General features: G+C 47.8%; 1 protein-coding gene across 1 annotated transcript; it reads left to right on the top strand.

Moving 5' to 3' along the window:
* Positions 1–2986: 2986 nt before the first annotated feature.
* CSUI_002952 (uncharacterized protein) lies at positions 2987–13264 on the top strand. The gene is made up of 6 exons (XM_068063150.1): positions 2987–5448; positions 6090–7372; positions 8195–8408; positions 9212–9297; positions 10141–10267; positions 12061–13264. Exons 1-3 carry the CDS (start codon positions 4983–4985, stop codon positions 8204–8206), a joined length of 1761 nt encoding a protein of 586 aa, XP_067924871.1. The 5' UTR covers positions 2987–4982; the 3' UTR covers positions 8207–8408; positions 9212–9297; positions 10141–10267; positions 12061–13264.

Raw genomic sequence — 13264 nt, 5'->3', positions numbered from 1 at the left:
TATATGAATGGACGTCTAGCTGTTTGGAGCCTTCTCAGGCTCTCTGCATGCTACTGTCGTGTATACGCCTATCCAGACTTCTTGCGAGAGAGAAGTCTTTGGAAGCGTCTTTTCTGTTGGTCATTTTGAGGACACTAATGTTTCTTCATGAAGTTTTCACAGAAACAAGGAATCTGGAGAAGATTCATAAGCCAGTCAGACACACGTCAACAAAAATATGTGCCGGTTAATCTGCATGCGACGACGGCACGTTTAACTCTTCTCAACGTCACACGTACGTATCTAAATCTCTCTCTATATATAGACATACATCTTGCTCCAGGTGCGCTACACGCGTGCATGGTTAATGGATGAGAGGGACCTCTCTTTCTCTCTATCTTTCGCTTATTGTGACACCTGAAACACACTTCTGGTCAGTCACCTTTTTCTGTCGTTATCTCTGTATAGGACCACATGGCGTTGGTCTCCCATTTTTCCTGGTGTGCATGCGTGCATGCATGCATACACATGCCGTTCCATATATACATGTACGAGTGGGGAGAGAGGAAAGAAGGATTTGGTGTGTCGGGCGGTGTACGCTGTTTCTTCTTTCTTCTATGACGTATCGAGTATCAGTGCGTTTGTAGTGTCTCTTTCTCTTCAAGAAGCTTAGGCTCGGGGTTACTTGGTACAACACAGAAGAAGAGACAGCCTGATAAAGCATAGAGGAGATATCGTGATGCTAAGGCTAAAGGAAAGAGAATATCCTGATATTCTCACTCATTCGCCGAGGTTTCCTTCAGAATGTGCCTAGATCAATCAGTTCCGCCAAGAGATTAAAGAGACACAGAGTGAAGAGAGATAGATGAAGAGATAGAATCTCTCTCCGCTGTTCAGGAGACTCCCTCCTTCCTGATAGGCGCTCCAAGAGTTCGTAGGTTTAGGTATAGGTAATAGAATCTCTGGTTGCTTCACGAAAGATAAGGACTCAATGGATGGGGGTGCTTACTCATCTTCTGCGTGGAAAAAGTCTCTCCCACATCGGAGTCCAAGAGGAGGAGACAATGGACAGACACATTAAGGCCGAGCGATAACGTTCCTAAAGGATTGCCAAAAATGCTGACTGTGAAGGATAGAGAAATAGCGGTGAACGTACCGCTGGTGGCTGTAGGCAGAGGCTCCGTCCATAGATAAATAAATATGTGGACTAAAGATCAATAGATAGGTAGAGGGATAGGTTGAAGATAGAGATAAGTGAGCAGTAACTTATGATTCTTCTGTATGCCTGTGGAGCTACGATTTACAAGCCCCTGGTCGGATCGTACAAGCAAGGAGGCAATACTGCAAAGTGAAGAACCCTGGGGAATTGCATGAAGGTTGGATAAGTCTCTTCGAGAAGTGCTGCGTCGTGTGCATCTAGGAAGAGAAGGCTCTTTTCAGGTGGTTCTATCATCTGCTCTTTGGGTCAGAAATATGAGCCAGTATAGAGGGACGGTCGAGGGGAGAGGGGTATTTATCCGCCATGGGGGAGGAAAGCGACGAGTTTGCTTGGGAGAATGCAGTACACGTACACCCGAAGAGGAGACAACTAAGAGATGTAGTCCGTCCGATTTCTAGGCTGTAGTCAAACTCCACTTTTTCAAGGTGAAGCTTCTTCCGACACGGCTTTGGAATCGAATTCTCATTCAATCTTCTTGATAGCGAGGCTAGGTTTTCTCATCACGGAATGCGTCCTTACAAGATTTCTGGTCTCCTCTCGAGCCGGTAGCAGATTTGAGTAGATTGAGGTTTGCAAGATTGCACGGAAGTCAGCCTTCACACTGGAGGATGTTTTGTGCACTTGGAAGCCGTTCACAGACCCTATCGGTTGCTGTTTTGTCGTTCGGACTGCTTTGAATAAGAATGAAGAGAGGACTGCAATCAAAGGAAGAAAAGCACAAGCTTTCCTCTTTCTGTTTTTTTCTCGTGAAGCAGCAGGAGTTGCAAACGGTGACCTAGTTTGACGTACTACCCTCCTCTGTATGAACTTAACGGCCGCCCCTGCTGACCGGCAAGCCGCTTGAAAGACCGACGCGACACCCCGGCTGCTAAATACCCTCCTCGAAACATTTCAGCCTCTTGCTGGAAAGTGCTAGAGAAGATCCTGACAGTTCTGCTACGTAAGGCGTTGACCGGGGAGGTAGAGGGCCATGAGCAGGGGACATCCTCTCCCAGGCAAACACCGATGCGAGCGACCTGCAAACAAGGAAGTGACCCACCCACCTACCGCAAACGAAGAAGTGACCATGAGGAAGGAACTAACTTCTTGCCCGTTCCCCCGCTGACAAATCAAAATCTAAGCCGTACGGTCACTCACGGTTTCTTTGGACTTCGACGCTATCCATAATGTCTATCGAGTTGCCCAAGAAAGGCAGCTTATCCTGTTTATTAGTCAAGGGAAGTGAAGGTGCAGGTCTTGTTAAACTCGGGACAAGGCCTGATTGCTCATAGCTCTCTAACACGAGCCGTGAGTGTGCTTCCATTCTATTTCGATCTCTTCACAACAGTAATCTCCATTTAAATTTCTTTACCGATGTCTGTCTTTAGAGCAAAATTCCCTTTGCCTTAAAACAACAAACACCCACCACTACCTCACTACCCTACCGTTATATCATTGTCAAGCTATTTCGGTATGGCACTCGTAGAAACCCTCTCACTAACTGCCGCTGTAGCTGCTGGGTGCACGCCGGTTCTCCTGAGGTAGCGGCGCCGATCTCTCCCACCCATCCGGCCGGACGGACGCAGGGTCGGGGGGGAGGAGGAGACGTTACGAACCGCCAAGCCACGGGAGGGGAAAGGGACGGGGAATTCGCGGCTGGACAGCCCCATAAGTCTAGCGGCGAGTGCCCGAGCGGCTGGGGATTAGCGCCAGTAAGCTACGGCGTAGACCGGATGAAACCGCAGCTATTGGGAAGGCTAGTTCGCCCTATGGGCATCATCCCGTGCCACGACGGGCAGCCAGCCGTGAAGAGAGCCCACCCACTACTACGGGAAGAAGAAGTTCTATGCCCTCCATGGCTGTAGTTAGTCGATACGACCAGGAGGTGGAGACGAACAGGGAGGGGGTTCTGTTGTGATGGTATGTTATGGCTAGCAGGGGGGCGCGGCCCGCACAATATGCCATTTTTTGGGTACCGGATGCATCGGATGAATGGATTTTAGTAACTGCCTCTTGAAATGCTCTTTTCTTTTCATGGTGGTCTCTTTTCCCCCGTCTGTAACGACTACTTGACGGATCCTAGCCCGCCCATCCAGCACTGGGCGAAAGAAAGTAGCGAGAAAGGAGGCCTGGGCCACTCGCGAGAGCACCCAGCCTACGACCAACTAGAAACAACGTGATTTCCTTCCTTCTTCTCTTCTTTCCGTCGGGCGTGTTGCTAGTCTATACATCACAAATAGCATAGCACACTCCCACGAAGATTCGCCCCCCCGTTTAGGGGTAGGTGGAGTTTCATGGCGACGATTCTCAGACTTTTCTTTTCCCTTCAAGGACTGAATCCCTTTTGGTTCGCCGGCAACCATCAATCTTTTGTTATTCTAAAAACGTCTCCTGTGATTTCATATTTCATGACGTATCATTTTCAATAGCAGGCCACTCGATTAAGTTAGCTTGGGCGCTCGCTCCCACGGCATCGTGACGCTGTCGATGCATCGATGTTCCTTCTGACTGGAGGTGACAGAATCGATTTTGTCGTCTTTAGGATTTAAAAGTCAGACCAAGGATAGTTGTACCCTATCTATCATCTTCCTATCTATGGCGTTTTAGGGTTTTTCTGTCATGTCTATACCCGCCTCCGAAGAAGAAAGGAAAGAAGGAATGGAGGCAAGAAGAAAGAAAGAAAGGATCTATTTTCTTCATCTTCACAGAGAGGGGTTGCTTACCTGCAGTTCTGATGACGGGTGAGAGAAAGAAAGACATAGGAGGGCAAGAAGAAGGTGGTTCTTTCTTTCTCTTTCTTTCGCTGTGCAAGCAAGCTGGCTGCGACGTCCTTTCCTTCTCTCCTTCCTTCATTCAGCGCTTTCTTGCTTCTTCCCGGGGGACTCTTGTTTAGGTTGAGATTTGTTGCTAAGTCTTTTCGTTTTCAGACTTTCGTCTTGCGCTTTCTTTCAGTGTGTTTGCCCGCTGTCTCTCCGTGCATGCTCCTTGAGAATTGAAAGAGACTGGCGTTTCTACGATATTCATCGATATAAGAGGGACGGAACGGTTTCTCTTTCTGTATCGGTTTACTCTTATTTTCCTGCTTGCCTGCACCCCTCTCTTTTCCTGTCGTCTTTAGCTCCCTATCGACACTCGAGGGCCTTGTCATGAGGTGTGTGTTTTAGGTAATTATGTGTCGATTCAGTTGTGTGTCTATGGTCCTAGAATCGATTGTCTCTCTTCTGTAGGGGGTTGATGTGGTCCATTCCATCGATGCATGCTCCCCCGAAATGAAGAGACAGATGGAATGACAAGAAGAGGAAGAGGACCCAGGAGGATAGTGGCAAGTATGGTAAGAAGAGAGGAGACGTCACTTCTCCTTTCTTCGGGTGTATATACGTGGCACAAGTGTATGTGTTCTACATATACAACATAGAAGTCGTTTTCACAATGGTATGAGGGGAAGAGGGCGCTGCTTCTACGTGAATAATTTGCTTCTGACGAAGACTCTCTTTAAAGAAGAGAAGAAGAGACAGACATCTTGAAAGAACTCGAGGAAGCAAAGAAGATCTTTGCAGAAGCACGAGTGCATCCAAGAAGAAAGACACACCAGAGCTTCTCAGATCTCTCTCCCCTCTCTCACATCCTCGGAAGACACACATAGAAGAAAAGTCACAACTTCCTTTCTTTTTTCCTTCTCCCTTGTCTTGTCTGTCTCTACTATATCGTGCTCTTCTTTTTCTTCTTCGATCTGTTCTCTCTTTTCTTCTTCTCGCTCTCTTCTTCCGCCTCTTCTTCTTTTTCATTCTCTCCTTTTCGAGCCACGATGGGGAGCAAAAAGCAGCGGAGTCCCCGCCCTCCTTGTTGCTTGCCGAGTTGTACTACTAACGGAAGGGGAAGTTGGAGTGTCTATACACTTCCTTCGTCGTCTTCGTCTTTTCGCCGATGTTTTTTCCTCGTTTTCCTAGGTGTTCTTTGTTGTCTTTGTCTCGTTTCTCTTCTTCTTATCGGAGAAGAGGTCACATGTCTATCGCCATCAGGCGTGCAGAGACACCATAACCCTGCATCTTCCTCTTCTATACCACCCCATCGACGTTCTCGAGGAAAGCATTTTATTTCTCTCATTCAAGAGAAGACACAAACTCACCCTGTGGGCGCGGATGGAAGAAGACTAGCAGGAGAAGAGTCTAAGACGACACAAGAAGGAGAGCTGTCTCAGCATGGGATTAGAGGGACAGGAAAAGACAACATAGACCTCGCACATAAGGTTCCCGTGGCCTTTGTACACTGGGGTAAGAAAGATTTCTTCTCTCTCCGTCACATGTGTACGAAGATATTCAGGAGGAGGGCTATCTGTCGTAGTAGACATATACAAGACGTAGACATCTAGCTACTACCCATACGAGCTACGTGGTACCTCCTTAAAGTGCGGTCCAAACAGAGAGATGAGGGGGAGAAATAGACGTTTGATATGTGCGTTTCTTTATTTGTATATCTCCCCGCTAGGAATCTTCTTTCAAGGGTTTTGTCCACGTCTCCTCCTTCGTTTCTGCTGAGCGGATGAGAGGGAAGCCGTCGTCGTCTTGCTTCGTCGAGAGAAGATGCCTTTCCTGTTTCTTGTGTGTTTGCTCATATACCGCCTGTCTCTGTGTACTCCTGAGCTGCAACGTCACTCTTAGAATCGAGGAGGAGAGGGTCGGTTAGATCGCGTTTCTTATTGATCTTTCTCCCACATGGATGGATACATAGCTTACTTTTAAAGAAAGAAACCTTCTATCTCTTAAAGACGAGAGAAAAGGATTGTCTTGCTTCGCTGTCTCTGTGGGTGTCTTTGGGTAGATGAGGCTTTTTTCATTGGATGACTTTTCTTTCCTTTTAATCACCTCATACCAAATCTCGATTGTTTGTGGCTCTTCCTGCTTTTCTGTTGCAGAAGCGCAAAGTCATCTTCAGCCTATATCCAGTCATATCCAGATCTTTGAAACACCTGCCCTTGAGCCTCCCCCCCCCTCAACAGGAGAGACTAAGACACCCCCCATCACTCCCGTAGCTTCTTCTATCCCTCTGTCTCCTCCCAGTGTCACTCCAACACCTCCTGTCTCTTCCCCGTCTCCTTTGCCTATCCCAGCCGCTGCACCTCCATCTAATGGCGCAGCTGTAGGGGCGGCTCAGCCTTCGACTGCTGCTCCTACGGTCTCACCTTCCCTTCCTCTTCAGCCTCAGGGGGGAGCTATAGGAGGAGGAGGAGGCATTCCACCTAGCTCTCCTGCTGTGGTAGTCCCCCAATCGCCGGGGATAGTAGTTAAGACAGAAGAAACACCTCACTTGAACCAAGGGATGGCAGGTGTAGGTGTATCTCCAGTACCAGGGATCGTAGCGGGGCCGTCGGCTTCTCCACCAGACGCCGTTGTTTCAGCAACTGCACCTAGCACCTCTCAAGGAAGCCCTATCTCTGGAGCACCATCTCTTGGTGTGTCTCCGAACCCTTTGATGGTGACGCTCTTACCAGAAGGATCTCCAGCAGCTACTCCTATCGTCAGTGCCACTCCTTCAGTTCCACCTCAACCAGCGGGGAATGCTGGGGTGGGCGCTCTAACAGGGGGGTCTCCTTCGTTGTCACCTCTCGCCGTCTCAGGGACAGTCCCAGGGGCTTCAGGATCTCCTGCTCCTGCTGCGTCTTCTCCAGCATTGACTCCGGGACAGGGAGAGACAACTGCAAATAACCCTGGAGCGGTATCGCCTGGTACATCGAGTAGTCCCTCTACGAACACCTCGCCGAGTTCAGATGCTTCACAAGCGAGTACGACAGGTGGATCACCTCCATCGTCGTCGACTTCCCCAACAGGACCGAGTGCTTCTGGAGGTGTAACTACACCTTCTCAGGAAGGTCAAGCCGCGCCAGCATCGGGGGCTACTGGTGGCGCTCCTTCCGGACCTCCAGCACCCTCAACTGAAGGAGCTGGAGAGAATGCTGGTACTCTTCCCCTGTCTCCGAGTCCATCAGAGACAGCTCCATCTCCAGGACTTGCACAAGCAGCTCTTGGGAATGGCGCGGTTCTTTCAGGTCTTTCTAAGAATGTGGGAGAGCTTATCTTGCGACCGGATGGCACGCATGCTATTGTCGGGGGTGATCTGTTGAGAGCTCATCATGATAAGAATGTAGCAGAAATTGAAGCGAGACTGCAGGAGGCCGAAGCCGAGAGAGATCTAGCTGCGGTACGTCTAGGCCATCCTCTCCGATCACCATGTTGTCCTTACTATGGGGGAGGGAGGGGTCAAGATGTATATCCGACTAGATGTTTATGTGTTAAAATAAAGTCCATCTTTGCGGTGTATACGGTTGTGTAGACCGATGAACAGGGCAGAACGATGTTCTCGAAAGAAGCAGACCCTCTTGTAGAAATGTCATGTGGGTCTTCGAGAGCAGGGAAGGTCTGGGTTGCTTCCCCCCTATCAAAGGAAGATCCCTTCTCTGAATATAGTAGGGCAGAGACAACTCCCGTCTCTTGAATGACCCGAATAGGTGCAGTGAGGAAGGAAGGAAGGAAGGATACGTGCCTGTCGTAAGTAAGTATACACACGTTATGTATGGAGTACGGAGTTAGATAGGGGTGATCTGTAGCAGTAGTTGAGAGAAAAAGATCATGTTTGGATAAAGTCCAGTCTTGAGTTTGGACCTACTGCAGAAAGCCCAGGCTCTCCTCTTTGTGCCCCCGAGGCACATCATCCCCCGCTGAGCTCCATTGTATGAAGTAACGTTTTCTGTCCTTCCTCATGCTCTCTCTTCGCTATCTTCTCGCTTTCTCTTCAAGACCTCAGTTCTCTTCTCTTTTTCTCATCGTTCGTTCATGGAGTGGGAGGGAAGGACTGATTTGTTGTATATCACGGTGTTGTTCATGTCGTTCCTCTTTTTGTCTCTTTCCCCTCTGTGGTGTATGTGCATCCAGTCACACGGCTTCTGTATAAGCAGCTGTGAATGCTGGCCCGTTTGGGCGACGGCAATTGTTCTCTTCGTCATTTACTTCGCCTGTACTTTAGCCGCCATTCTGATGATGGCGAGTCTCTTCTCGAAGGGCCTCTGGTCGTCCACCTTCTATAGAGGGGGTGGCTATTGGCTCATTGGCTCGGCGGTCACAGGGGCAGCTACAGGAGCTCTTATAGGAGGTCTTGTAACGAGATGTGCTGCAACAGCTCTCTATCTTGCTTCGGGGCTTATGGCTCTGTGTTGTTCCTTTGTCCTAGTTGGGAGAAGGTAAGGTCATTTCTTTCAAGAGGCTTCTGTGTAGATCTTCTTCATAGAAACGTGTGTAGAAACACCTGCGGAGTATCGAAGAGTAGAGGTAGGAGCAGCAGTGTGTCTTCTACTATCTCTTCAGGAGACCGTTTCTCTTGATAGAGGAGAGAAGACTCTACGGATGATCTGCCTGTGTGTTGTTCTGTTGTATGCATATGTATTATCATATCTGTTTTGGCTATTTTCTCAACATATTCAGGAGACACAGGTGTCTAGCAGCACAGAGACATCTGCCTTACACAGGAAAAGGAAGAGGGGGAAAGGGACATGAAGTGCAGCACACGATTCAAGTGTTGCATGCAACCTTGTTCGCCTCTTCGTCCGCAGTGGCTTTCCACTTGAACTATCTCTCTATCACTTAGTTAGAAAACTGAGAGGAGTTCAAAGTTCGGTCTGTGTTTGTCGCATTAGGGCCTTTAGCACAATCGCTGTCATCTCATTCATCATCTATCCTCGTCATTTTCATTCACCCTTGCATCTCTCTTCTTTCGCTTCACCTGTGTCTCTATGCTATTCTTATCTCTTTGAGGTAACAGTGTGTGTAGATGCAAGCGCATGTCTCTCTCCTACCTTTTCTTTGTTCCTTTATCTCCCTCCGCGTGCATCAATCTCTTCATAGTGTGTGCCTCTCTCCCGTCTGTCCTACTCACATCCTACGTGTCTCGTGTGGTGGACTTTGCAGTGGAAGCACATTGATCTCTCATCCACAACTCAGAGGTCGATTGTTGTGTATCGATTGTCGATTGTTGTGTGGTGTATAGGGGTGCATGGCTTGGAGCTATGGGAGGAGGTTTGACGGGTATCGTTGTTGGCCAAATGACAGGGGCAGGGCCTTTCGCTATGGCCTGTAAGTTCCTTCTTTCTTTTTTCCCGTCTACGTAGAATCGCTTCCGATAAGAAGAGAAGAAATCTATTGCGACTAACAGCAATACCAAGGAAGGGGAAGACGACTGTTTTGTCGAGCGAAGTGTACGTGCACCTGAGTAGAGGAGTCGCAGATGATGTGGAGGGATCGAGGCGACTCGAGAATAGACTTCGCAACGAATAGGCTGTAGTATAATAGGTGTAGGGGGAAGATGAGTTACATTAGGGAGGTGTCTATACAGCAGAGAACTATATGCATTCCTACTTCAGAGTTTCAACTTCTCTATCTACTATGAGGCCTCGTCAAACACTACATACACATCATATCGCATGCGGCTGATGTGGAATCGAATCGATATACATAGATATATATATATGTATACGTATACATCCGTACGTACTGTCTGTACACTCGAGAAGCATGTATATGCTGATGACACTTTACCGGTTGTTTCCAGTGCATTATCTTTGTAGAGAATTTTGTCGGGGGGGGGTATAGCTGTTGCAACATGTCTTCTCCCTATGTTGATATGTCTTCCCGAGACTTGCACTTTATTTCTCCAGCGTGTTCTTCTTCTCTATAGATATCCTCCTAGCGCTATCACGATGAAAGACTTTCGTCGATTGCCCAACACATCCGTTCCCCGGTTTTTCTTTGAAAAGACTCATCCCTTGTACCATTGCCTCTTCTTTACTAATTCTCCTATCTTTACCATCGTCTAGCTCAAGGCGGCTCTTAAGACGTATATCAACATCTTCATTCATTCCTCCACTTTCTCGCTTCGCTTCTCTCTTCTTTCTGTCCTTTCTTTGGTGTTCCTGTCAGTGGGAGGAGGTATAGGGTTGTTGCTAGGCATCATCACAGGATTTGCGCCGATCGCACGTCAGTTGAAGATCAATGAAAGATACATACGGCAAGGCATGACGGGAGCAAGTACGGCGAGACTCCCCAAGTGCGTCGTCCCATGCTCCACGGCCGCCCACAGTAGATCCTCGGTGATCCACTGTCTACCTCGACTACTTCTATCCTTATCAGAAGTGCAGTCTCTCTCTTCTGTAGCTTTGCACCTTTTCCCTCCTTTCTATGTAGAGCTCTATACAGGTCTAGACAGATGTAGGTAAACAGCAAGATAGCGACCGACATAGAGAGAGATGAGTAGATCTGGCGATAGGCATGGCTATATGGTTTCGTACTTAGGTAGGTATTGCGCTTATGCCTCATCATACGCGTGATACCCGTGAGAAACAGATAGGCGGCACCGATTCAGGTGTACTGCGGACAAGGACGGAAGCGTTTGGGAATGAGTGTCGTGTAGTTGTAGTCATCTTCTCTTCTGTCATGGATGTATTAGTAGTAGTAGTAGTAGTTGTAGCGACATTCATGCAGAAAGAGAAGCCCCCTATGGGGCGTAAGAGATAAGAATATATAAAGGGGTGAGGAGAGGACGATAGAGAAGTTTGTGGTAGTTTCTAAGATAAAAGAGGGTATCTCTATGATACATTTGGTCGGTGGAAAGCCGCTCCATAGGCGGTACATCATGGGATAGGGAGGGAGTCGTGTCTGTGTCGTCGTTATAGGTCGACTGCATGCATGAAGATGAATCGCTAGCTACCTATACGATGAAAGACTTACACAGAGCAAGCGTATCACATGCAGTCACCTATCCACTCCGAGAAACTATCCCTTCTATACATTATGCTTCAGAAGTCGTCTACCCCTCCCCCCCCACCGGCTCTCTCTGTGGCCCTGTTGTCGCACTATGGTATGCATCTTTCACTTCTTTTTTGTCTACGTTTACCTAAGTCTGAAGGCATTCATTACTAGGGATGTGTTGCGAGTGACTGAGCGGGTATGTTTCACATGAAGGGTTATGGGGGGATGCTTGTCTCTTCTGTTGTGCATGCATGACACACAGAGCACGTACGGAGTCTCTAAGACCTGCCCTGGAGGGCTCGGGAGTTGATCGGCTCGGCTCGACCACAGGGTAATAAGGAAAGAAAGGACAGAATCTTCTTCTTTCTTTCTCTTTCGTCTTTTCTTCTTTCTATTGATATGCTATCTCTCCGCAGGTGCACGAGTTGAGGGGCCATTCATTCCTCTTCTAAGCTTGTATTTTCTTTTCATACCCTCGGTCTATCCTTGATTTGTGAAGTAGGAACACCGACTGCTTCAACCCTTGCTCCTTCCTGTCTAGCGTCAAATATAACAAAGGCCCTTACATGGATGGTATTCTCGTTCCTTGAAGATCTTCTTCCAAGGGATGTAAAGCTCTTCTTTTTCTTTCCATATACGCATGTGGTCGATGCAGACTGTACGTCCATACAGATAGATAGATATCCTATGGTTCTGGTGGAGGAAGGAGCCGATACAGTGCGTGCTCTATCTGAACGTGTAGGTGTACATCTATCTATCTCTATTTATATATATATAGATAGATGTGTGTATATGTATATGAATGTATTATTGAGACGAGAGACGCATATTATTGATTAAGAGAGCATGGATGGATGCCTGTCAAGCTTCTGTAAGGTTTCTATCTTCCTGCATGTATATCGACTTTCTACCAAAGATTTTCATCGACTGAGAGCGAGCGTGAATGGATACATCCCTCATATAGAATGCGATCCAGCCATCTATCGATCCATCCTTCTTGTCTCTTCCTTCTCTTGTTGTGACCGTGTCTCCCCCTTCTCATGTCTCTCCGCTATGAACAGATTCCTTCTTTTTTCTTTTGCTCTTTCCCAGGATCCCATCTCGCTTAGGTAGCAACATAAGTCATATGAGGACAGGAGCGTTTCTTCAGAGCGACTTCAATGGATCCTCTCCGGGTCTTTCGCATTTACGATCGGTCAGCCGACAAAATTTTCAACCCGCAGCTGCTGAAGATTACGAGGGAGGCTCTCCTACCTTTCGAACTTCTTCTTTATCTTTAGCTCGATCATTCGCGGCGACGCAGCCAGCAGGGGGGAGCCCCCCTATGCCAATGTATAGAGCCCACGTAGCGACCACAGCACCTGGAGCTTCGCCGCCGCGCTCTGGGTCCATTCGAAATGTTCTCCCTACAGATGGAGCACAACCTGAAGAGGGAGGACCTCCTCCTGATGGAAAGGCATTTGCTGTATAAAAAGAGAGCTTCGATACGGGGGAGAAGAGACGCTTCGACACGGGGGAGAAGAGACGCTTCTCACGACAAACGAAGAGAGGAGGTGATCTCAAGAATAAGAGGAAGACAGAACAACATCGAAGACAGAAACCCAATTGACTCTCCTTTCAGGAAAGAATATCGAGCTCTCATTGCAGCAGAAGAAAAATAAAGCAGGTGGATCTAGAGAGAGAGAGAGAAATTCCATTTCCTCTGTGTGGACTGGATGGATGTACCTATGTTGATATACCGTTCGGAGATGTAGGGAGCGTCCTCGTATGAAAGGGGGGGTGGAATATCATTTCTTTAGATAGATGGGCGAGACATGCTATACGTTGAATGGAGCAGCTAGTAGCTAGAGAAAGAAAGAAAGAAAGGGCGAGAGAATGATGGGTTGTAGTGGTCATGGGAAACGTAACTTACCTCTAGGAGGGAAGCGCTATGAGGTGATCTTCTTGCGTCGATTTGGATGGGCGATGCCTGGCGTGTCCATCGATCGCTGTAGGGAGTGCATATATATATGTATTTAGATATAACCATATATACACACCTCGAGCGCTACTTTCTGTATATGTACATAGATAGATCATGTAAATAGATCTAGAGTGTTGGTTAACATGTCTGTATATAAGAGCGAGAGAAGGAGAGAGGAAGGAGTCTTGACAATAATAATGATAGGAGGTAGGTGGATTGTATCATAGGCTGTTTGCATACAGTTTCTTGCGGTATAAGAGAAAAGGCTTCTTCGATTTCTCTTGCTTAGCCTGTCTGTTCGTGTCATACCAAGAAGAAGAAGAGAATTTTCAC

This window comes from Cystoisospora suis (assembly GCF_002600585.1).
Source record: "Cystoisospora suis strain Wien I chromosome Unknown contig_1241, whole genome shotgun sequence".
Lineage (NCBI taxonomy): Eukaryota > Apicomplexa > Conoidasida > Eucoccidiorida > Sarcocystidae > Cystoisospora > Cystoisospora suis.
The sequence above is the reverse complement of the archived record's forward strand: the minus strand, read 5'-3'. Positions and strand labels throughout refer to the sequence as shown.